Source organism: Trichosurus vulpecula, chromosome 1, assembly GCF_011100635.1.
Source record: "Trichosurus vulpecula isolate mTriVul1 chromosome 1, mTriVul1.pri, whole genome shotgun sequence".
NCBI lineage: Eukaryota > Metazoa > Chordata > Mammalia > Diprotodontia > Phalangeridae > Trichosurus > Trichosurus vulpecula.
Window position 1 is genome coordinate 522,024,054 of NC_050573.1, and position 26,932 is coordinate 522,050,985.

The window sequence follows — 26,932 nt, forward strand, 5'->3', positions numbered from 1 at the left end:
AGGGTGAAGGTGAGAAATGAATGTGACAAAACAGAATTGAAGGGCTCACCAGCCGCTAAGAGGTGACGGGTGGGGCTCGAGAGGAGCCGGAGGAAAGAGGCCGATAAAACACAGCACAAACAAGGAAAATGCCTGGTTTACTTAACAGCCTGGCACAATGCGGGAAAGTTCAACAGAGGCGAGAGCTATTCGCCTGTACTGCACCCACCAGGCATCGCCAGCAGACAGATGGCATATCCTCCAAGCCCGGGTTTCTAAAATACCGCCTATCTTCAAGGTGGGGGGAGGGGAAAGAGGGAGTGGAAGAGGAGGAGGAGGAGGAGGGGAACAACAAAAACAGCAACTTTTAGAAATCAAGACTCGGTCACAAGTTTAAAAAGGAAAAGGAATCAAGACCACTTTTCTAGCACAAACAGGCCGATTCTTTCATCTTGGGGATAATGACATTTGTGGAATTCATCACCGTGACAAAAAGGAGACTAAAATAAGAAGAAAACAAACAAAATCAAAAAGAGGGCTCAGAGGAGGATCTGCGCCGATGCTTTGGTGACCAGCCTGGGGCCGGGTCACCTGGGGAGTGGACATGCCTGGAAACTCGGGTCAGGACGGAGGCTTCCATTCCACAAGCGGGTTCTCCTCTGTGACTGTTGAAAAACCAGAGCCTAATCGTTTCATACTGTATTTATTTAATAACTAAAATTCACAAATAAAAAGATACTTGCAAAGTCCTCTTTCTGTTGTTCCATCCCTGTCTCCTCCGCGTCGCTGCTTTCAGACCCATACGCGTTAAAAAAAACGGGCTTGGATTCTTTTAAACTTATAACTGTTATATGATTGGTCAGTTGGAGCTGAAGCACCAATGGAGAAGATGCTTTATGGAGATGAGGGTATATCCCCGCCTTCCCACCTTTTTTTTTTAAAAGGAACATTGGAGATGTACCAGTGTCAGGACTCCTCTGCTCCTATTTCCCCCACCCAGAACATTCCTTTTATTTTGTTTTCCTCTTTTATGAGACTGACTTTAGCCTCTTCCCCCTCCCCCCCTTTCTGTCCATTCAAGACCATGTGGATGTCGGACACTGTTCGTTTCTCCCTCCGACAGGCCCGTGTGTGGTAATCAAGCAGGTCCTAGGCCACAGCTCAGTGCTTGTTGCTTGTTGTTATATGGGCTTATTTTTTTCATTTCAGGTAGGTCTGCGTGTCATTTCAGAAGGCTTGCTTGATTTCTTTCGCTTTTCTGGAGAGCTGTTGGATAAGGCTATTCATACTCCAGGAATTGTTTGTGATAGAACAGTAAGTACCTGGGGAAGGAGAAAAGAGAGGCAATTTTATCTATTGGTTCTTTAAAAACCAACAACCAAAAATCATTTAAAAAACCCCCAAGCTGTTCATTCTGAGAAAGAGCCACGATTCTGATGACAGCTTTTGCTGACCCCCCGAAGACAATCAGGTTCAAAAACACCACTTGGTTTTAGTGTTTCTGTCACACAGAGCCCCCTGCCAGAGTTTCAGCCACCTTCCTTATGTCTCTTTGTCTCAGATTGTCTTTTTAAAAAATATATATTTTTAATGTTAATTTAAAATAAAATTGAGTTCCAAATTCTCTCCCTTCTTCCCACCCTGTCCCCACCCACTGAGAAGGCAAGCAATATAATATTAAAGATTTAGTCTCAAATGTCCTGTCCAGCAGCTGGATAGCCCTAAGTTTTTCTTATGTACCTGTAAATATGAGCTAACTGGATTCTTTACACTTGAACTAGGTGGATGGAGGAAGAAAAGATTTAGTGATATTAATTTTCTTTCACCCATATAGAGAATCTACTTGAAATGTTAATTATAGTAAAGAGTGGGAAAAGCTCAGTTTTTTTCTCAACTCATGCTAACCATAAAAAGGGGAAATGGGAAAAATCATTTTAGAAGACAAAGTACCTTTATGCATGCAAATTCACCAACTTTTGTGTGATTATTCCTTGCTAAAATGAAATGATTTTTTCCCCAGCATTAATCAGAAAAAGGAAAGTTAGAGGTGGTTTTAGATAACTCATTCTTGAGGGGAAAAAAGTTAATGACATTTTTGAAATCACATAAAAAGTACTGAAAAGTTTGTTTGATCCTCAAGTTCCCTATCATTTCCACAAATGTCGTAATGAATGTGTCACAAAAACAATGAAGCAAGATTTGAACTGAGGTCTCCTGGACTCTGTGTTCAATCTCCTATCTGTTCTGCCACACTGACGAGCTGACCATTGAGGCTAAAAGGAAGGCCAGGCAGGCTAAGTCACCAGCAGGCAAGGCAGAGGGAGAACTAACTGCCTTAGGGGAGGACAAAACAGCTCTCTGCCCCCCTGCCCTGGGGAAAAGCTGGTGTTTTCTGACTCCGATGTTGTCATAGTGAACAAACCACATCTCTGCAAACATCTCTTCATTCTGTAATCACACGTTCAAGTAGAGATGGTCCTAATGCCAAAGTGCCTTTATCAGAGCAATAATGGTGAGACCTATCCCAGCCTGAACAGGCCTCTCCTTTCCCCATGGCTGACTGGTGCATAAAGTCTAGTCTTAGCTCTTCTGTTCTCAGTTTCAATTCTTGCCACACAAACATCTTTCCCTGAGCCACATCTCCGCCCTCCCATCAGTTCCAGCTCTCTGACTTCCAGAGCTAGTGACATCTCCACCGTGAGCACTCACACTCTGTGCAGACCTCCATCACCTCTAGATGTATTCAGGACATCTCCCTTCCTCCTCCTCTCTCTGTCTTGCCAGAACCTCAAACATGTCAACACCCAGATCTCATCAGACCTCCTTCCCAATTTTCCCATCCCTTTCGAGAGTGGCACCAGACTCCCCTCCCTTCTCTCATGACCCTGATTTCCTTTTAGGCACGTTCCTTTGCTTCCCCCACTCCGTTCCCACCTTTTCATTCTTCCTCAACAATCTGGCTAAAAGGGGCCTTTCTCCTTCTTGTCTCCTTAGATGCTGCTCTCTTCAAGGACCACGTCACTCTATCCCTAAACGACAAAAATCATCTTTACCTAGCAGGCCTCCCCGCACTCCAGTCCAGCCTACAAAATCCTCCTCAAATACTACTTTTATCACATCACTCCTGTGACTCAAGAATCTACAATGAATTCAAATACAGTCTCTGCTTGTCTTCAGTCTTCCAGCAGCCTGCTGCTCCCTCTGCTAACAAACTTATTCTTCCGGAGTTGCAGACTATTCCGGTTCAGCAAATCTGCCTAAGGACCAATTTTCATGACTCGCTCATTCATCTCGCTTGGAAAGCCTTCTCTCTCATTCTTTCCACTAATCTATGTTCTTTCCCTCCTTTAAAACCAAATTTACCAAGGAAGCCCTCCATTGGCCTTGTGCTTTTAGTACAGATGTACTCACTGGACTCTATGGGAGGCAGCACAGTGCAGCAGGTAGAGAACCATTCTCAAAGCCAGGAAGATGCAGGTTCAAATTCTGCCCCTTGCACACAATGATGGGGTGACCCAAGTCACTCAGCCTCTCAGTGTCCTTGGGGACTCTCTAAGACTAAGTCTCTGAGGAGGTACTACCTGCATTAGTAGAGGGAAGGTCTTCTTCTAGGAGCACCTAATACTAAGTGAAAATAACAGGCCCATTCCTTATCCCTGACTCCCACTCTGATATGCTTTCATCTCCTCCTGTGTATTTCTATATGTAGGTATGTTATTTAACTTCGAATGGCTTTTAGAAGCAAGACCATACTTCTTTCTTTTTGATATTCCTTCTCAATCTCTAGAACACCAAATTTCATCTAATAAAGTGAAATATAAAAGGGATAAAGGTAAACTCTGATACTTAGGTAAAAAACAAACAAAGCAACTCTGCAAGCACGGGGTACAGGCTAGGCAGCGGTTCCTGGGAGAAAGACTCGGGGGTTTTGTTGTCTTCTAGGCTCAATTCACAATGTGACTCAGGAAATAAACAAAACCTCCAGTGTGCTGGACAATGGGATCTCAAAAGCACCATGCCACACTGTTCTCGCCCCAGGTTAGACACATCTGGGATGCTGGGCTCATTTCTGAGAGGAAGAGCATGTGATAAGGAAGAGCACAACCAAGTCACATGAGGGCCAGGTGAAGGAAATGGCCCTTTAGCCTGAAGAAGAAAAGCCTGGGGATGGGGAGATAGGGGAAAGCATCCCTGCTCTCTGAGTCTATTAAAGCAAGGAAATATTAAGATGAATTCCATATGAACGATAAGAGCTATCCAAACTTGGACTGGGCTCTGTCAAGAGGCAGCGAGGTAGCCATCACTGCGGATGGATGGAGTCAGTGATCTTGAGCAGAAGCTGGATGACAATTTGTCCTGACCATGGTAGGGAGATTCCTAGGTTTGACTGGATGACCATTAAGGGACAGTCCAACCCTGTGTGTTCTAGGACTCTTACAGAATACTCAGCACACAGTGGGAGGTTAATAGACGGTGACTGATTTCCTCACCTTCCTTTCCTCTCTGAAGTGCATCTTTGTTCCATGAAACAAGGGAAGGCTTTTGAACAAAGACTTCTGAGACTCAAACGAGAACATTTTGGGCCTTAGACTTAAAGGACATGGTCAGACTTTCCAGGTCAAGAACTTTAATTTGAAAAATCATTAGTGAGAGAAATGTGAAGAAACAAAACATGCTGCACCAGCTCAGGGTTCTTGTGCATCCCTGCCTGGGCCTTGTGTTTAAAATACCCTCACCACCTTCAGGAGGGGGATTAAGAGGATTTTTGGACTAATGTAGCAAACCTTGTAGAAACCTGCTAGGGATGTAGCACAAAGCAAACTGGGTACAAACATCTGCTCCGAGTGGTAATTAAAGCATGGAACCAACACCCAGTATGGCATCGACAATAAGCTCAGGATAATCGTCTGAACCCAGTGCGTTATCGATGTGAAGGAGGATGGTTAAGATCTGAGTCGGTGAACACTTTTACCTAGTTTCAGGAATAGGGCTTCAGATGCTGGGTCACTGACCACAAAGGTCAGTCTGACAGGGGAGGGGCTTATAAGGGAATCTTCTGATTTTATTTACACTTCTCCTTTCAAACTGGTTTGCTGAAGGTAGGTGGAGGATCCCCTGCATAGATCCACAGACTATTAGAACTGAAAGGTCATCAGAGATCATTCAGGTTGAAGTGCCATACATTTAAAGCTGAGGAAACTCAGATCCAGGGAAGTCAGACGATTTACTAAAGTCACATTAACACGGAGCTCTTCTTACAAGACCCTGCAGTCTCCCTAAAGGTGAATCAGGACTAGATCCTGCGCCACAGTACTAAATGTATTTTATCATATCCTTTTTGTCATTCCCCCAACCCCCCTGTCCTGGACATACCCTTCACTGTCTAGAACATCCTTAATGCTAGCCTTAGTGATGATGGCATCATCACATTTGAACCACTGGTCCTTGTGTTGCCGAATGAAGCTGGTATAGTGCCCGCTCTCCAAGGTTCCTTGGTGATTAACTACTGCAAACAAGGAATACCTGGTGGGGGAAAAACAAAATGTAATTAACTCAGCTCCAGTATCAATAGAAACCCTACGATTTGGGGGGCAATTATAGGCCTGTGTGTGTAAAGAAACCTGCACATAAATAAGCTATCATATGGTCCTATAAATATTTAAAACCACATGAATTACAAGTGGTAGGCAGAGAGCCATGGTGAAGCAGCACAAAGCAAAAGAGACCCATGCTTGGTGCCACTTGCTTGTTGCCTAAGGTCAGCTGTTTAGCTGTAATTTGCATTCACATTAAAACAGGTGGCTTTACCTGCCTCATGTGAAATAAAAATTAATAGTAGTAGTAGTATGACCTCTTTTTTCAAGGGATTCAAAATGCCCCCTCATTCATTTTCACAATACCTAAAGGAGGAAAAAGGGAGGCAAACAGTGAAGCCTTAAGGAGTTAGAATTCTAGCCAGGTTAAAAAAAATTAAAACTCTCCAATAACAGAACTGAAAAGGGAATATGAATTTCTCATTCACCTGCTCTTGCCTTTTACCCCCCATCAAAGTAAAAGGAGAGACGCAGAACACTGAGTTTTAGAGCCAGGAACGGCATCTAAAAGTGGCCAAGTGGGAAATTCCATCTGTACCAACGGCTTCAAACAATAAGTATTCATGGTTATCAGCAAATCAATGGGTTACTGGCCAAAAATAAAGCAACAATTTAGAGAAGCTCAGAGAAGGACCTGTGTTACTACAACATAGCCAGGAACACAGCCATCTCAGCAGAGCTGGGAGCACCCGCACCAACCACCCTCCTCCCTCTAATAAAAACAGTGGATTCCATCGCTTACTTATTATCATTGTTTAGACTATCCGTTGGCTGCTGGTACTGTCCATTCATTCTGCTCTCTTTACTGTAATGCAATATACAGAAGTTCAGTTTTACTTCATGTAACAGCTTCTTGGACTGTCCATATACTTTCACAAGTTGGCTATTAGCTGCTAGAGGCACAGTCTTCTGTGTGGGAGCTCATCCCAGCCCTGGGGCAAGTAAATGCTGCTCTGTGTTTATAACTACCTGTATACATGTATATGTACGTGTGTGTATGTATATATATATACATATATATATATATATATATATGTATACACACACACACACACACACACACACACACACACACACACACAAACACAGTATTATCATGCTTCCTTCCCCCACAAAGAGAATCTCTTGGAATAAGAGCAACTGTCAAATTTGAATGGTATTAACAATTAAGTTGTGCGAAGGAACCACTCTTCCAAAGAGAGTCAAGATTCATGCTGAGTAAAGAATATCAATCTTATTTTTTACCACCAAGGTACCACCTGGGGCACAGTCAGGCCATTTGGGATTTAAAGCTTGAATGGGCATGGTCCACTGTTGTAAAGTGCTAACAAAATTAAGATACCTGATAATGGTAACTATGGCCCCCCTAGAACAATAAATTAATGGTTTGAATGATTCACTTTTCCAGTCATGGATTCTTCTGCTTTGAAGCAGGAAGATAACACTGATTGTTTCATGGAAGGTCTCCATATTCAGACAGAATGGACCATCAGATGCTGAGAGCTTCAAGAAGTCACACACACGCCAATATTCCTAACTTATAGGAGATGATGGTTAGCTCCAATGTAAACTATGCTTTGTACTTCCAAAGTCTTCTAACTTTACACTTCTGGGCCAATTCCAATTCTATCATCTAAATGCATGATTTAGGTATGTGTGTGTGAGATCTTTCCTAAAATCCAGGGATAATGACCTAAGAAGAGTGCTCAAATATTTGTTCTTCAGCTATCAATCAAGGATTATTATGAAGGGGTTTCACACGAGAACATTACTAGAGACACAGGAGTGTCAGAAAAATCTCAAACTTTCACGTTAGACTTATTACACATGGGTAAGTTCCATGGCTGCCACTCAAGCCCTATACCAAGAGCTAATCATGGCACAGAGGTGCCTCAGGGTGGTTGAAGACTATGACAGCATGAGGGCTGAGAGATCAGACCCCAATTTGGAAGTTCTAGTAAAGCCAGTAATGGCTGGTGCCGTCTATCATCTGAGGCCAGAGAGGTTTCCCCCCTCCCCACGAGGTCAGCCACCAGGGGAAGAGACTCTACATTAAAGAAGTGGCTGTGATCTGCATTGGTGGAGGAACGCCCCTTCCCCCACCCCAATCAATGAAATAAGAGCTTTTAAAAAATGTCAAATTAAGGGCCATTCAAAGAAGTAAATACTAAGCAGCTGAAAACAGTATAAAAATACATTTTTCCCTCTTTAAATAGACTAAAATCCTGTCAACACTACATCAAGGCAGCACTATTCTGTGTCACAGCTGTCACTCAAAAGAGTATGATCCCCCTTAATTAGACTTACATTCAGAACAACTTCATGGCCTAAGGAAAGTCTAGGGTTTCTAAGTACCAGCATACCTGGAAGCCATAAACGGTGTCATGTCCAGCTCCAAAGGGAAGGAGACATACGTAGTGATCTTTCGCCTCAGTTTGGCTGAGTGTTCAAACCGCTACAGGAATAAAGACGGAGGGACAAAGACTTTTTCAGACAGTTTACAAGTAAACTCTATAAGGATTATTAGGAATGACACAGCACCATGGATCAGTAACTTACACTCACCGAGCCTCAGTTTCCCAATCTGTAAAATGTAGCTAACATTACTAAATGACTTACCTAATAAGGTTCTGGTGAGGAGAGTGCACCAGAAACTGGCATGTAAATATTATACTTATTGTAGGAGTGGTTGTTTTATTTTTATAACTACTTATTGGTCAGATTAGGAAACTGCTTATTTACTACTACAAGACCCCTACACTTCCTTCCTCCACTGCTCTACGCAGCTCAGAATGATACTTTCAAGGCAACAGAAACCCAGCTTACTTGGCAGGCACGGCAGAACAACAAACCTGGGAAACTTAAAATATGCAAGCAGATGGGAAGCCAAAATTGGCAAATCTCTGGCAATGAGAAATGGCCATGTTACTTCTTTTGATAACCACATAGCTCAACCAAGACAGGAAATTCCTCTGAATTGATTTTATAGGCAAGAGAAGGAAAATGAGGATTTTACAGATGAATTGTGAATATATAAATGGAGAACTAGAGGCCTATATTCTAACAAATGAAAATCACCCCAAATGAAAGATAAGCTGAAGACAAATGTTCTCTTAAATGGAGCTTCTATTTAAAGAGGAGCTCACAAAGTTTATGTCCTAGTCACACGCCTAGTTAATTATTCTTTGTTTGCACTGTCATAAAAATTCTCTCAGCAAAAGACATGAAAGTAATGAATATAAGTTATCACCTTTGGTTTCTATAGCAACCCTCAGCTCACATGTTCATTCATTATTAAAATATACCCACAGTAAAGGATCCTAGGAAAAAGGGGAAAATCCACAGCAAAAATGGGTCTGGTCACCTTCTGTGTGGCAAACTTACTTTGAGATGAAAACAGGCCACAATGGGTAATTTCTTCATGGTGAGTTGTTTGGTGGATTCCTGGTAGCTATGGCAACCACTACATTTGATTTTGGCACTGCTTCCTAAGTGCTCTGGCCTTGTAAACCTGGAAGGATTGGAGATGGGGACAAATCAAGTTATCTGTTCCTACTTTTCAAGGGACAACTTAAATGTCACCTCCACGAAGGTTTTCCTGATACCCTTAGCTGGAAATAAAACAGTGAGCTTCTCTGCACTTTACTGGTACTCTCCTGAAACACCCATCACCCTCGGCCTTGTACTACAAGCATACTCAGTAGCACTCCCCATGAGGCTGCTATGAACAGCACTGTGTATTTACATTGTTAACACCTTCTAACCAAAGCTCATTTGCAACACCGTCCAGCACCTGAATAAGGAAACTAACTACCCAATATCTCGCTTAACATTGTGTTTTTATGGAACACAATGGCAGGCAATTAAGGACATATGCCAATATAATTATTTGCATACATTTTTCACCTCTTCTATTACATTTAAAGCTTTTTGAGGACTTGAGGCAATCATTTTGTCCATTGGTTTTGCTTAACTGTTTTTCTTTGTTACAAGGTAGGGTTCAGTGGGGCAGGGTGTAAGGGGGAAATGACTGGCATCAACGAACCTTAAAAAAATACAATGCATCTAGGGAAATGATAAAACAAACTGATTTTTAAAATATGGTATAGGATAATGCAGTCAAAACACCATATCAGAAGCCATAGAAGAGTCGAGTTAGGAATAGGGAAGTCTTCTTGTGTAGGCTCTTTAGGGGTTCTTAAACCCTGCTCTACCATACTGGTTTAAAACTAAAAACATGATTTTCCAGCACCTTAGGCCATATGCCAGTGGGTTAATGGCTGCTCTAATTCATCTGAACAATGGACCAGCTACCGGACTCTAGTTCAGGCCCTCATTGTTCAGAGCTGGGGCCTCCTAACTGGTCTCCTTATCAATCAATTGATAAACATTTACTAAGCACTTATTATGTGCTAAGTGTTGGAGACACAAAAAGAGGCAAAGGATAGTCCTTGCCCTCGAAGAGCTCACAATCAAACTGGGGAGACAGATCACGTGCAAATATACAACACACACAGGAGATAACTAACAGACAGAAGGCATTAGATTTAGGAGGAAAAGATAGGACAGGTTTCCAGTCCTGGGACAGGATTTCAGTTGGGAGTCCTTACTGCTAGGTTTGGCTTTTACCAATCTATCCTTTACACGGCTGCCAAATAATATTCCTAATACGAAGTTCTGATCAGTTCTGATCCACTCAAAAGCATTTAGGGACTCTGCTACTAAATAAGATACAAGATTAAAACATGAACTCCTTAAGGCCTTCCACAGTCTGGGTCCAACTTACATTTCTACCTTTTTCCCCCCTCACTGTGCTCCCTTTCATGAATGCTATATTTTAGCTGAACAAGACTCCTTGTGAGCCATTCATTTCCCAAACTCATTCCACTCTCTCCTGCCTCCATGCTTCCAATACATTCCTTCTTATTCTGAAACCTTTGTCTTCCTTCTCGGCAGAGCTAAGGTGCAATCTCTTCTATGAAGCCCTCACCGGTCCATCCTCCTCAAATTTTCTTGTAGTACTTGGTTTGTATGTTTCCTTTGCCTTTACCAGAACCTAACCTCGTGATGTAATTGTTATTCGTGTGTGTCTTTGTGAGAGTGTGTCTTATATGGCAAGTAATTATAAGCTCTTTGAGGTCAGCGACTTGTCACATTTTTTCTTTTTTTATCTCTAGTACCTGTACGGGGTCTTGCACATAGCAGGTTCTAACAGAGCGAGGTCTCCCAGAATACACAGACTTATGCTGATACTGAGTCATCTTCTGAACTTAATTTCATTTAAGGAAAAAGGTCTCAATGAGATAGAGTAAATAAAGCAGAATCAGAATAATAAACACTGATTATAACTGTAGATTAACAATAACAAGACTGCGAAAATATACAGAAGACAAAGTTCAGAAGGGGACATGGAAACAACCATGCCACTTGTGGCTATATTATTAAAATTAATAAATACTTACATGCCATTAATCTGTATAAATAGTAAGTAACTGAAATTTGGGCTTTAATGTTATGCTAGTACCTTTGAATTCCAACCCCTCCCCATCCCCCGCAAATTTAACAATTGTTTTCCTTAAAAGAACAAGCTCTTGGAATAGAAAACTTGAGGTTCCAAAGTGTGCTAAGCCTTCACCTTGCATCAAGTAGCTATTTCTCACAAGAGGATTTCTGAACAGTTTAACAGAGGATCGACTGTAAAGGAAGAGGAAACCCTCGAAGTAAGTGCACTATAAATGGAACACCGTCTTCACGGAAGACCATCTTCCTGTTTCCTGAACTACATACAAAGAAGAAAAGATCAAAATGATGAAGAAGCTTTCGAGGGCCAGGGTCCTTCTCACATGAGCTCTGGATTTCTGAAAACAACGCTTGGTGGCTGAGAGGACCCGCTTGGAATTAACCCCAAACTCAGGTGCACATGCCACACTCCCGTTATACCTACTCGACTAGCCTTCCTCCTTGATCAGTCATTTGACCTTCTCATGATTCGATAAAACCATAATTTGGTAATTTATATATCAAGGTAGTACAAATTACCCAGGGGTCAAAAGACATTACAGCCTTTAAATGTGGAGTCTTTAATCTCAGCAGCTTTTTCCTACCAATTTTCTTCCTATCCACTGTTAAAGTGCCTTAAGCCAATGCTTAGTGTGTGAGGCTCTGCCTGGCATGGAGGAGCCTGTGTTGGGAGAATGTACAACATACTGTCAAGCCCTGCAGCTCTCACACCTGTCATAACTACCCTAACCTTGAGCAGGTTCAGAAACACTATGGTTACACTGTCATACAGAACGCTTTCTTAATCTTCTCCATTAGTTTCTTTGACAGTTCTAAGGTGACTTGAAAAGCTCTCTTTTGCTTTTTAAAAGCATCTCCTATATTAATGCACTCCAGGATTCCTCTGGAACCTAAATGCATATTCACACTATCCTTCACTAAATCAACAAAACCGTTCCTCCTGATTTTCACTCGAGAGGTAGTTTCTCACTCATGTGGCCTCATTTTATGGACACACTTATGGTCTGTCAGTCTCCCCTCCAATCCCTGTCAATCCATCCCCTCTTCCCCACCTTTAAAACATAAACATAACTGTGTGGAGTTTTGCTCAGTACCCTAACTATATAATGACTATCTATCTATCTCAAATCAGATGTGTCCTATTGTAATTTAGCTTTCTTTGCAGAGTACTTAGGACAGCACCCATGTACAATTAGATAATACTTGTTAAAGATAATGAATCCCTTTGATTACTTTATCATAACTTAAATAAATTAATGTTTTTCATATTCTGTGAGACTGAGCATTAAGTCAAAGATCTAGATTTTCTCCATGTTATTTTAAACATCTGTCTTCTATACATATTTTATATGTAGTTTTAACAATGCGAGATTGAAGCATTTTTGTTTCAAAAAGTAAATCATTGGCTCTGCTGACAATGAAGCATGATTAAAAATAAAGGCTTTATATATACAGCATTTCACATATTTGCATACATTGGGATGGATAGCTACTATGCCTATAAACAAGGTGAAAATTTTCTATTAAGAATCTAACCTAAATCAACTAAAAGGAAAGTTGGGTTTTTTTTGGGGGTCCTTCTTCATTGTATCAATGTCACAGTGAAAGTGTGACCATGTCAAGCCCTTATCCAATAAACTTCAGTGGCTCCCTACTACTTTCAGGATCATATAAAATCTTCTGTTTGGCTTCTAAAGACTTTCATAATCTGGCCCCCTCCTATGTTTCCAAGCCTCTTATACCTGCCTTACCTCTAAATACTGTGCTAGGATCCAATGACACTAGTCTTCCAGTTCCTTGTACAAGACATTCTTTCTCCCTACTCTGAGCATTTTCATCGGCTGTCTGTACCCCATACTTGGAATTCTCTTCTTTCTCATTGCCCTGTGTTGGCTTCCTCCAGGTACTGGCTAAAATCTAGCCTCCTACCTTCAAGCCTTTCTTGATCCCTCTTAAAGCTAGCATCTTCTCTCTAAGATCATCTCCATTTTATCCTGCATATATCTTTTTTTGCATAAGTTACTTGCCCATTGTCTCTGCCATTATACTGTGAACTCCTTGAAAGCAGGGAGTATTTTTTGTCTTTCTTCCTACTATTAGGGCTCACTCAGTACAGTGCCTGGCACTTAGCAAGCGCTTAATAAATGCTTGTTGAATTGACGTATAAACGATATGATACAAAGTACAGTGACTGCTGAGATGTAGCATTTAATATATCATGAAATTAGTTAAGAATGGAATAAATCTTCCAAACCCTTACTGTAACTTCAATTTGTCCATTTGTCTCATGGCCAACTCCACATTTTAAAGTGAATCTCACTGTGAAACCATAAACAACAAGTCCTAGAAAAGACCAGACATTTTCCCACTTATCTGTGAAAGGGCTGAATAATGCTGGGTGGGGGGCAAGTGGTAGTGGAGCTGCCTTAATGGGTCAAAGCTGAGTGATAATGAAAGAATGTGCTTCTGCAGACTGATTTAGTCTCTAGTTCTCTTCAGAGGTGGCCAGGGAAGGTTGGTTAAAAGTCAACAAGGGCGGTGGATTGGGTGATAAAAGCAATGCTGCACTGCTTAGGTGTACAGAGAATCCTGTTCCCTTCCTTTGGAATATAGCCACCAAATCTGCACAACCGGATACTGCCAATCAAGTTCGGTCCCTGTGAGCAAATGCTCTATCATTTCCTTCCTGCTGGGCCAGGGAAGGAGAACAACACAAGTAAGTCTTGCTTTGACCAACCCCTTGCTTGTTTTTGACAGAGAAAAAGAAAACTCGTTTTAATAAGGGGGTGTTTCTAAAGCACGTACCCAGTCTCTTACCTTCGCAAGCAGTCTGTGAGTGTGGTGGTTCCGGATACATGGCTTTCTCCATTTACCACACTGCCGTCACTCCCTGGACTAAGTGGCCAGAATGGAGTTGAAGAACCAGGCAAGTCTAAACTGATGTCCCAGAACGGGTCTATCGTTGTAGAAACACCGCTACGAGGGGAACACAAGAGAAGATGACAAAACACAATGAAATTCAATACTGTACTCTAGCACTTAGGAGAGCCAAGAAGCTTATGGGTTGAGAAGACTGTAGTTATGCTTCACCTCTAGAGGGTGCCCTCATTACACAAAGCATCTAGAACCAGACAGCTAGACTCAATACTATATTTATGCAACCAATTTCCACTAGAGGCTTATTTTAAGATTCGTAAAAAAGAAAAGCCAGAGATGTGGAGAAATTTATTGCAGGTATTGAACACAGGACGTAAATATGGTGCAGTCTACTGGTAATGGAATTCAGTGGTTTAGGACCAACTGAGGAGTTGTTCCGAAATGTGTGCTCTGGTTACGGCTGAGGCTGACGTAGGCAGACACCTGTTCATATAATTACATGCCTGCACAGGTAACCGGTGAAACAATGATGCTCAGCAAGACATTAAGGTCACTGGGAAGAAGGTGTTTCTATTGAACAGAAAACTGAATTTTCAGCAGTCAGAGGAAACACTAGAAATGGAATCTGAGGCCCAGAGACATTAAGCGACTTGGATCATTAAAGGTACAGCTGGGACTAGAACCCAGTCTTCCCGAATTTTAGCGCCGTGCACTTCACAGACATGACAAAAATAATAACTTGACATTTATATGGTGCTTCAAAGTCTTCAAAGCACTTATCATTTGGGCTTCACAATAACCACAGTGAGGTAGGCACTATGGATTATTCATAGTTACAGATGAAACCAAGGCTGAGAGAGGTTCAAGTGATTTGTTCATGGTCACATAGTACCTATTAGAGGCAGGATTTGAACCTGGATCTGTCTTTCTAATTTCAAGCTTAGTATTCTATGCACCATACACCATTCTGGTGCTCTAAAAACAATATACGCGTAAGGTCAACAGACTCAGCAATAGGAAGTCTAATGGAATGTTCAAGTACATTAATTTTTCACTAACATTTCCCCTTGAGGTGGGTTTTGAGATCTTTAACTGGAAGGCATGTGATCAGATGGCCATGCCACTAAAAGTGGAGCACAAGAGATGACAAAACACATGCACCCTAAGGGAACAATAAGGAGAGTCTCCTTGTCTAGACTGGAGCCCTAAGTAAGAGGGCCCAGAGGCTAAAGCTCTGGTTCTTCTTCATCACGCCTGTGGGCCTCTGTCCCCACAAGGGATCCACCAACTATGCCTCATTAGGAGCTTTTGCTGGGCCTGAGGAGGATAGGGCTATGTTGGATGGGTGCTGCTTCCTAATTGTGTTTTTGGTCTTAGATTTCACGATGACTAATGGCCAAAATCAATAGTCCAAAGAACCTTGATGTTAATAAGTTGTCATACTCGGGATGTCTTACAACAAAGTTACAACATAAACTAACAGTGTGGATTTAGAGTCAAGAGGATCTGGGTTCAAATATCATCTTTGTGACCCTGGGTAAGTCAATGAGCTTCTCTAGGCCTCAATTTTGACTGAGTAGGCTGAACTAGATGGCCTCTAAGGCAACCTTGGGGTATTTTAATGCTCAATGAAGATGTTAGAAGGGTCTTTTCCAGAAATGTTGTTTAGAGGCATTGGAAGGCAGATCTAGGAGCAATATGAAGTTGAATAAATGCAGATTTCAGCTCGATGAGGAGAAATTACTTAACAATTAGAGCTGTTTAGAAAAGAAATAAATTGCTGTCTGAAGGCAGTGAGTCCTCCCATCAATGGAATCTTCATGTGAAGACTGGACCATCCGTCACCTGCTGAAGAAGGGCATCCTGTTCTGGTAGAATTTGGGCTGGATGGTCTTTGAGGATATGTTCTAATTCTGATTCCATGAGTCTGTGACTAATTCAAGTTAATAAGCTTATAATTTCCAACAGTCTAGTAAGCCTGCAGGATAGCTTTTCATAGTATTTTAACTTTCTCTTCAGGTCATTGTCAGATGGGAACTGAAACTTCACTTGAAACAGACCATCTTCCTCTTTGTCCCACTGCTTTGGGTATAAATTCCTAACAGTTATAGCACCATTGGGAAAAATCTCCCAAACCAAACCAATGTTGTCTTTATCAGCGTGAACAGAATGAAGTCCCCAGTGGTTGGCAAATAGTCAACATGTATTTTAAGCTATAAACATTAAAGAATTATTTATCTTTTAAATTTAGCAGAGTGGACCTGGAAGTGATGACTACTTCCTGCTGAGGGAAGAAAATTCTGGTCTGCAGATTTAAAAGCTTTGGGAAGATATGCCTGTGGGAATACCTATATCCTATGCATTTAGTAATGGTACCACTTCTACATTCATGGTTGGGTCAAAGATAGTTAAGAGATTCCAGGTCAAATCATAAACTGTTGGAACTCTATATACATAGACCTGTATGAGGCACCATGAATTTTTTGCTTTGCATTTTTACAACTGACAAAATATTTCCCTATATATGTATTCTAATGTAACACACATTAAACATACTCTAGACACATAGATCAAAGGGTTAAGAGGGAGAATGTAAACTAAACAGGGGAATCTTGGGTGAAAGAGTGCGGATGTGCTGAAATTCTCTCCACATTTGTCTTTGCTGATTTAAAAACCCCTTAACACCACATAGATTCCATTACATTTCAAAAAGATCAAAATAATTTTCTAAAAATTAATATAGTATATTTTCCTCATTATATAAGATATTCTAAGTATCTTGTTCACAGAATGTAGGTCCTAAAGTTTTCTTAATCTCAGCCTTCCATCACTAGATGGAATAAAGCATAGTTGCATAAAGCAACCAAGATGACCAAATTCTGGGCAACATATTTCAAATAAAAATAAATTTCATGTACTTTACTTTGAAAACCCATCATCCTGTCAAGTCCTCTTATGGCCCAGTCCCTTAAGGGATGCTTTTTGGTCTTGCCTACTTGGGTAGTCATGTTCTAGTATCACAAAAAAAGTTTGAGGAAAATGGAAAAGCATTAATTTTAGCTTCAGAAGGCTAAATGGCTTCTAAATAGCTGAACATAGCTAAATGTGGGAATTACCAAATAAAGCCATGATAACATGAACTATCTAGTTCCTACGGTGACACCAAAGACCCTTATTGGTCCACTAAAAGGAAAGACAGATTATTTAGAAGGTGGGAATGGGATAATATCTTGGGAAGGGGAGATGTGGGAGGAGAGGATGAGAAGGCAGGGAGTAAAATGAATCTAGACTATTATCTAATAGAGGACTGAGGCAATGACCAATCACAGCATGTCAGGTTCCAGGCCAGATACCCGGGGAGAAATGGAGGCCAGGCCAAGGAATTTGGGTTTGTAAAGTTCTAAGAGATGACTAGGATGGAAATCCCACTTCCCAAAGCAAAGCAGGCAGGAGGACAAGAACGAGGAGCACTTATCCCTAAAAGTCCAAACCGTGGATTAATGGGAAAAAGAACGAAGAGCCAGAGGGAAGGACTAAGTCCTAGGTAAATTGGCTACACTTCTTCAACTGGATGCTGAAGACCAAGAGGTGCAGATTTTCAAAGAAGCATCTTAAACCAAAGGAACATGGCTCATAAGGCCTCTTAAGTCTGGAGCAGGAGATGGTCTATCCCAAGATGTCAAACTCTTTGGAACAAACAACAGGGTCCTTCCAGGTAGCTAATTCACTTGAGCTCTGACTTTTCTTTGGACTCCCCTTCTTAGTCCATGGGTTCTTCTCTCAGAGCACCCACCTGAGGGAGGCTTCAATTTCTGAGTTAAAATCTGCCCTCAGATACCAGGCAACCAGGTAACTGCTCCCTGCCTCAGGGTTCTCATCTACAAATTAGGGACAATAACAGCACCTACCCCCCAGGTTTGTTGTGAGGATCAAATCAGACAGTAATAACTGGAAGAAGCTTAGTGCAGTGGCTGGCATGTCAGTTGCTGTTCTCATCACCATCCATGTCCAAGCCTCACAAGGCCTCAGTGTCTTCAGCAAGTAGAGTCCAAACTACAGGTACTAAATACCTACCACGTGGAATGCAACTAGGCTAGAGCAACACGACTCCATCTTCTCCCTGACAGAGTCCTGTCTTTACCTATAGCTACGGCCAGGTGGTGCAGGAGACAGTGTTGGACTTGTGAAGGAGGAAGACCTGAGTTCGAATCTAGCCTCAAACACCCACTAGCCGTGTAACCCTGGGCCAAACCCTTAAACTCTCTGTGCCTCAGTTGCCTCAGCTGTAAAACCTACCTCCCAGGGCTGGTGTAAGATCGAATGAGTTAATATTTGTAAAGGACTTTGCCAACCTTAAAGCCCTCTCTATATGCTAGCTGTTACTGTTACATGACCGTTACTGTTCGGTCCAGCCCCAGGGTGCCTTACAAGTAATAGGTGTTTAAGCGAATTCCATCCCATATGAAGCTTTTGCCTAGGTAACTGCAGCCCAGCTGTGACTTCAGCTCTGGAACCCGGTCCAAAGTAGAACCCCAAAAGCACCAACGAGCGAATGAGGCAGGTTAGCCCCTTCTGGACGTGAAACAGAAAGAGCTTGGAGATGTATAAAAGCGTCAGTCTCCGATGTGGGAAATCACTTCTAGAGCTTCAGAACAGAGATCTGAGGAAATACAGTGACTACTGGATTAGAACAAAAAAAACAGATAGAGGGACAAGTTCCAGTTACACTTCAGGGACACCCACTCCTGTGAACTCTAGAACCAAAACAGCAGAAGTTGGATGTGAAAGCATAAACCAAAGAACGTGATTAGGGCAGGATTAGCTGAACATCTTAAGGAAGAGCTGCCCTGCCCTGTGTGCATGGACAGACAGCCAGGGACCTTAGGCTGTGGCCACAGCTTTTGCCACCAGTGCCCCACAGGAGCTGGCGGGAAGTTGGCCAGCACTGTCCTTGGCCTGGGTGCAGAAGAGCCTATTAGGTGAGAAGACTTAAGGAGACAAAGCATCATCTGGAGAAGTTGGTCAGCACAGCCAGGAACCTGAGACCCTGTTTACTGAAGTTTAAGGAGGAAGGCTTCACAAGTGAGAGGCACCAAAAGGAAAAGAAAATCTTCTATGAAGAAGACCAATCCTCCCTCTGCCTATCTTGTATCCAAACCCAGGAGCACAGCAGGCACTCAGTGCGCCCCACGAGTGGCTGCAAAGGATTCCAGGGACCAACCTCAGGAAAATGTGGCACTTCTCTGGAAAAAAGTGGAAGCAACTCAGAACATACTGGATGAAGAGAGAAAGAATGTGAAGACCTGGAATGAGCAGGGACAAGCTTGGAGAGAGTGTTACAGCCCAATAGAGAAGATTATACAAATTCTTCAGATGTAGTTTCCCTCACTTCCCCTTTCCTGAGCCCCTGCAACCTCAGTTCTCTCCCTCTCCCCTAAAAGGGGAGGACAATGCAATTCTACCCCTGAACCTTTCTATGAGTTATAGTTCCAGTAGAATAGGGGCCTGGCCTACTCTGTATGCTGTTCTTGATATATGATGAGAAAGCATTCCTGCTGGGTGATAGGGAAGAAGTCAACAGACATCCATTCTTGGAACCAAAACTAAGGTATAAATGAGGTTTTTCCTGAAGACTATTATTCCACCCAATAAATACTCATTGAGCCCTCAGTAGGATTTATCTATCATCTATCTATAATATATCTGTTATAATTGTGGGTTCAAGTCCCAGCTCTGTCTATGGGCAGAATTACTTTAAGCAAAGCATTTAACTTCTTTGAAACAAAGTCTGCTTATCTGGATATACTCCATATCCTGTTCATGCTTCAAATGTGTTCTATAATTAGGTATAAACATATAAATATGTTTATAAAAAATAAAATATAAATAAAAAATAAATATGAATATAATTAGATATAAACATGTGAATAAATGATTGTAAACTAATTTGTATATAAAAATGAACTGGGGAAGTTTAACACAGGTGCATGCTGCTAACTTTATATTACCTGTCGAAGATGTATATTGTGAGTTTGCCGACAAATATTTATTAATTACAAAAAAAAAATAAGGTGGGAACTATTTACTAGATCAGAATTTAAACTTTTATGCATGTTTACCATTAGCTTGCTTTACAAAACTAAGAAAAATTTTCAAATATGTGGCTATTTAAATAAAACTGCTGCTGTTTCCAATCTGGTAGTTGCTGCAGACTATCAGCTGAGTTTCACTCCCAGAGACATTTCGCCTTCTGTTTATAAATTACTAAGACAAGCAAAATGTTGGTAGCCCCTGAAAGCTTCAATCTCCAATGCTAATCTTTTTAAGAGGCTCTCCACTTGCAGTACTTTTATGGCTGGAAAACATAAGGTTATTCAATAAACACTGACCTTGAAATCATTCTCATATGAATGACAAAGAATGAAATACTTTTGCTCCAGTCTAGCTCAGACTGGAGTGCTTTTTGATGCTGCAGGATCACCAGGAAGATGAGCTACCTTCAGTCCCAGTGAGCAACTCAGAGCACCTTACTTACTGGCAGACTTGACAGGTGACGTCCGACTGCAGTCCGCCTGTGAAGATTTGGTCGATGATGCAGTTACAGTGGTTGGGGTTGTTGGCCTTCTTCCCATTATCGTCACCTTTACAGAAGTAAAACAAATGGGTTTGTGAGTTCAAAGGGACTAAAGAATCAACAGTTCTTGTTTGGAGATCTATATGCCATTTTCTCTATCAATGCAAATACATAAATGCATTCTATAGCTAAGAGCTGCAAATCTGAGATGAACAGACACCTAAGAAGAAATAAAGTTGGCAACACAAACATTTTCAGAAAGACATTTATAGAATATTTTCTATTTTAATAAGGAGAAAAAATAAATGGTAAAAACAGTTTATTTTAATTTCATGAGGAAGCATAAATTCCAGTTTTTAGTTCGCTTCTTCTTATACCTCTAGGATTTCGTTTTTCTTAACACAAATGCCAAGAAATTTGGAAGAGGCAGTCATCTTGTTGGGAAGAGCCTTCAAAGTCCTTTTTCAAAATTGGAACACTAATGCATTGTTGGTGGAGCTGTGAACTGATCCAACCATTCTGGAGAGCAATTTGGAACTATGCCCCAAGGGCTATAAAACTGCAATACCACTACTAGGTCTGTATCCCAAAGAGATCATAAAAAAGAGAAAAGGACCTACATGTGCAAAAATATTTATAGGAGCTCTTTCTGTGGTGGCAAAGAATTGGAAATTGAAGGGACGCCATCAGTTGCGGAATGACCAAACAAGTTGTGACATATCAATGTAATGGAATACTATTGTGCTATAAGAAATGATGAGCAGGTGGATTTCAGAAAAACCTGGACTTACATGAACTGATGCTGAGGGAAGTGAGCAGAACCAGGAGAACATTGTACACAGTAACAGCAACACTGTGCAATGACCAACTTTGATAGCTCTTCTCAGCAATACAATGATCTAAGATAATTCCAAAAGACTCATTAATATCTATATCCAGAGAAAGAACTATGGAGTCTGAATGCAGATTGAAGCAGACTATTTTCTCTCTCTCTCTCTTTCTTTCTCGAGGTTTTTCCCTTTTGTTCTGATTCTTCTTTCATAACATGACTAATGTGGAAATATATTAAAAATAGTCTTCATTATTTCAGGACAGGTTTCAAGCAGGTGAAGAAGCTACTACTTCAAACTGGTCAACAATTCTAAGATCCTTCAGACAACTGTAAATTGGGATAGGGACTGACTGAACTTGTTTATAACTTCATTATATCAATGAAATAAGGAACTCTCTCTCATTCCTCTACCAACACAGGTCTGCCAGTTATAGTCTTAAGGAAGTTGTCTAGAGATTGAGAAGTTAAGTGACCTGTCTAGGGTACAAGTTCGTTTAACTGAACTTGAGGGAGAAGAAATTTCACAAGCAGAAACAATAAAAAACAGGCAGAAGAACACTGGAAAAATATTTCAACCTAAACTAAACAAAAATATTACATGCTTAAGTAATGCTTTGGAGCTAGCAAAGTGACGATGGTGTTATGCCGGCAGACTTTTATCCTATTATCAGTTAAGATATAAAATAGGGTATGGATGACCATATTCTAAATAAATATAGGAATCTCATATTTCTACAACTAACTCAGAGATGTGCTAACAATGGTTTCCTCGTTTCTTGCAATACTTCTATTTTGTAAGAAATGCACTTCTGAGAAACTGATTTTAGAATACATTTTTGGTGGTTACAGGCAATAATCCCATAGTAAAGTTTTCACCACCATTCTCATTAAGTGCTGGAGATGGTAATTAAAAAATAATAAACCTTCCATATAAAAAGACCCCAAAGCACTTTACAAATTGATACATTTTCACCAAATGATAACTTTATCCACCTCCAGATAGATGCTTTATGTTCATAGTAAGAAATTAAACACCGTACAAGATATTATTTCCTTTTAGTTCAATTTCTAGTGCAGATGTTTAAAGGCCCAAGTTTTTCATTACACGAATTTCCCTTGTAATATACAAAATTAAGACAACCCCCTCCCCCCAAGCCCAAGAGTTTATGAAAGATGCAATCTAATATCAAATTTGGGTGGCTCAAGTCATTATTAATTGCTTCTAGGAGTATCTGTAATGTTAGTCCAAAGATCTATGCATGTAACACTAGCTATAGGTTAAAAACAAGTAACTCAGCCATAATAAGGCCTATTGGAAACATGACACAGCAATTCAAAAATATCCATTTTCATGGGGAATGAGTTAATAGAGGGGGCTAGCAAAAAACAAACAAACAAAAAAAACACCACACAAATCTTATTCCTGGCAGTTCAATACGTTTATGTAGACCTTCAGGTCATCTCATATCGGGCCCCGTAACCAGGGCCAAGAGAAAAAAAAAAATCAAGGTTTGTTCATGGTATTTTGGACTTGGAATGTTTCCTTAAATTTTTTTAATTAAGCTGAACTTTAAAACTACCCAAGCTCACATAATTAGGTTACTTTAAACATCTGACTCCTGATATAGCTACTTTCTAGGGTTATGGTTTTGGAATCATCTTATAGGTGTAGTAACCTAATCTTCTGGGTACTTCATAACTAAATTCCCTTGGACGAAGTCCAAAATAGTTGCTTTATTCCAAATACTGTTCTATAGTGAAGGGTGCTAAAGAGAGTTCTTGAGTATATGTAGTTTTCCATTACTGGCTTTTCTGGCAACCTCAAGTAAGCAGCCCCCTACCACAACAGCCAAGGCAGGCTACTGGTACTTTTGTTTGGTGCACATTCAAATGTGTTAGAAGTCTTTCACAGTTCAGAAACTCCCAGATAGATGACAGACCACCAACTTTTAGAGGCCAGATTACAGTGTAAAATGTATCACAGGCTGCTAAAACAAGGTCTATGTAGATTCCCAATAGATGATATATTACAATGATACCCCTGGATAGAAGGTAAACTCCTTGAGGGCAGGGGGTGATTTCATTTTTATCTTATATACACAGGCCTAGCATAGCATACAGAATTTAGCAGGCACTTAATAAATTCTTCTTGATTGATAAATGGTTTTAATGATCATCAGTGACCAATACTACTGGCTTTCTTGCCAGAATGTAAGCAAATTTCAGTTTGATAGAATTAGCTAAGAAAATTGTGCCCTACTCCCCCACTCTCTAAAAAGTACACATCAAAATCTTTCATGTTTGCTTCCTTCACTTGACACAAAAATAAAAAGGATTAGAGAAAAATACCAATAGGAAACAAGTAATAGTCAAACTTTTCTTTCTCTGTCACTGTGACTTACTTTCTAGGTGGTGGTGGTAGGAAACCACATAAACAGTATTTAGAACTAACCTGTGTAGTAGAGAAAGGTGTATACTTAAATAAAACTTATATATTGGATCAGATAAAAGGGTAACTGAACATGCTGACCAGTGAAGTGAAACATTTTAATAAGCATTCATGTTCTCAATATCTAAATAATTTCAGTTGGATTTAAGTATTAATAAGGCAGGGCAATGCAAACCTAACACAATCTTATAATACTATCTACATCACAAAAGTGACAGTCCTGTTATAATCAGTCACTTCTGATCCTTCATGAGCCCATTTGGGGTTTTCTTGGCAAACATACTGGAGTAGTTTGTCATTTCCTTTTCCAGCTCATTTTACAGATGAGGAAACTGAGACAAATAGGGTTAAATGACCCACCCAGGGTCACGCAGCTAGTAAGTAATTGTCTGAGGTCAGATGTGAACTTTGGAAGATGAGTCTTCATGACTCCAGGCCTGGTACTCTATCTACTGTGCCACCTGGCTGGCCTGCTCTGTAATATACCAGACTCCATTTGGAGTAATTTGCTTAATTTTGGGAGCTAAGTTTTAAGAAAGGCCTGGTAAAGTGAGTGCTTCTAGGTTGAAAAAAGATGGTAAAAGGTATGTAAAACTCCAGTAAGGAAAAGGTGGAGGCAGTATAATAGCTGAGAAAAAGCAGCACAACGGCAATCAGCAGACTTGGCTTCCACTCCTGGGTATGCTAGTCAGGCAAGTTGCTTTTTGTTTCCAGGTCTCTCTTCTCATCTGTGAAATGAGATGATCAAACTAGAAGATCTTCAAGGTCCCTCCCAGCTCTCAGGATTCTGATTTTATGTTTTGCCTGGATTAGGAAGGGCTAAAACAAGTCACAACAACTACCTTCAAATATCTGAAAGATTGTCATTTAGAGAAAGGGGTAAAGGCTTAACTGAAGTTATAATGAAGCAGAAGATGGCTTCATTTAAGGAAGATGTATCTGACAATTAAAGCCATCCGGCAAGAGAATGAGCTATCTCATAATTAGCGTACAATTGCTAAAGGTGCTCAAGTTCAAGGTTATAAGGTCATTTTCTTTCACAATCGAAAAATTTTTTTTCAAAAAAGCTTTAAAAAAAATTTTTTTTATGAACATGCATCACCTCTCCCTCCCTCCCTCCTTCTCCCTCCCCAATAAAATAAACTAAAACGCACACAAAAAGTATGTATAGCACATCAAAACAAATTTTCACAAATAGGCATGTCTGATTCTGGATTTTAAGTCCATCACCTCTCTGATAAGAGGTGTGTGGGGATTCCTTGTCAGTCTCTGGTAATCCATGGTTTACCACTTCATTAATCAGAACTCTAAAGTCTTTCAAAGTTGTTTTTCTCTATAATGTCATTGCAAATTGTGTAAACTATTCTTCTAATTGCACTCTGTATCAGATCACAGGTCGTTCATCTCAGCTTCCTCCCAAACAGTTCTTTTTGTCATTTCTTGTGGCACAGTAATATTCCATTACATTCACATACTACAATTTATTTGACTGTAAATTTTCCATTTTAGGCTACTATAAAAAGAGGTGCTATGAATATTTTGTATATACAGGTTGTTTTCCCTCTTTCTTAGATCTCATTGGGGTATAAGTCTAATAATGGTAGAGCTGGATCAAAGTGTATGCATGGTTTTAGCAACTTTTGAAAAAGATAAAAATCTTACTTGATACTACTAGGAATTATACAAAATAAAAAAATGTTTGCTGAGTATTTTCCTCAAATCAATTAATAAGCATTTAAGTGCCTACTATGCACTTGGCACTGTGAACTCTCCTGGAAGGAACTCTTCCAAGAGGAACTGGGACTATAAAGACAAAAGCAAGACAATTCTTTCAGGCATTTTGATTCTTCGTTTATTAATAAACTGAAGGAAACGGGGCTTATTTATCTACATATAATCAAAATGTTGATTTTTTTAAAAAGGTAGCATTAAAAATTTAATCTGACTTCCCCTTTTCAAATGACTTTTTCCCCCTTGAATGAAGAAACTGTTTTGTCAGAACCTGATGGGCTTCTAATCTGGAAAGGTTTAGTTCAGTAAAATGAGAGCCTGTCCTATCCCTGACATGAACTCTAATCTTGACATCAAATCACTGAGTTTACCTTTAAAATTCTCTATCTTGGGATAGAGAAGCAATATGATTTCAAAAGGATTCCAAAATCATATTACAGTACATCTTTGATAAAAGTGTAGCCAACAACCATTCCTACATTTGACATTGATTTCCACACCTTATCCTAGCATTCAGCCTTAATCACCACACTCTTTTTTGCAGAATGGCCAACACAGAGAAAAATGTTTTTGCAGATTCATCGGGCCTTAGGCAGGTCCCTGCTGGATTCCTTTAATAGACTGCCATTTATTCCACATGAGAATAAAATCATTCCCTTTTCAATTACACAAGTCAATTAGGCTCAGTGATGAGGGGGTCTCAAAAGGCTATACTACAAGCTTGTTCATATTTAAACAGAAGGGTGTTCCTCACCCACATTTCCCAGCCCCACCCCCCCCAACATCTGGCAAGAAGGAAGAGGCAGGATAAAAAGCATTCTACCACCTATTCATACCTGTTGGTATATGACATTAACCCAAGTAGGAGGATAGAGGTCATAGTTTTTCTGAAAACTATAAATTACATAAGCTATTTCATTGTACAGTGAATCTAACCCCTTAAGCTTTTATTGCCTGTTAAGGGTGCTCTCTCCAAGAGGTGGTATTTCAATATGAATTCCTTGACAAGAGTTCAGAATCTATAATATGGGGTCAGAAAATTAAAGCTAAATTTTTGGAAGGTATTCTTCCAAAAAAGACAATCTCCTAGGTTAAATTTCAATACATTCAGTATTTCTACCTTATTTTATTAACTTCTCTCAAGTAGTAGTACAGGAAAACAGACAGAAGGCTCTCTTGGGTGGGGTTACTTAGTTTGATCAGTTTATCCTATTAAACTAGAAAGGAAAAAAACTCCACACCTATCAGACAGTTCATATTTTAGTGGGTGGTGATGGTGGTGGTGGTGTGTTAATGGCCCCAAGCTGAGACTAAGCTGAAGAGGTAATTCTTATTGGACAATGTTTACTGTTGACTGCTATTTGCACTGTTTGTAA

General features: G+C 40.4%; 1 protein-coding gene across 2 annotated transcripts in view; it reads right to left on the minus strand.

Annotated features, from left to right (window-relative positions):
* Positions 1–666: 666 nt before the first annotated feature.
* Positions 667–26,932, minus strand: part of USP22 (ubiquitin specific peptidase 22) — a 241,657-nt gene continuing 215,391 nt past the window's right edge. For both annotated transcript variants that reach the window (XM_036741153.1, XM_036741152.1), the window contains 7 exons: positions 20,506–20,611; positions 13,911–14,069; positions 8,958–9,084; positions 7,937–8,028; positions 6,316–6,378; positions 5,353–5,502; positions 667–1,301 (listed from right to left, as the gene is read on the minus strand). In XM_036741153.1, the coding sequence (XP_036597048.1) occupies positions 1,259–1,301; positions 5,353–5,502; positions 6,316–6,378; positions 7,937–8,028; positions 8,958–9,084; positions 13,911–14,069; positions 20,506–20,611 (740 nt within the window). In that variant the 3' untranslated portion in view covers positions 667–1,258. The remainder of the gene's footprint in view (positions 1,302–5,352; positions 5,503–6,315; positions 6,379–7,936; positions 8,029–8,957; positions 9,085–13,910; positions 14,070–20,505; positions 20,612–26,932) is intronic.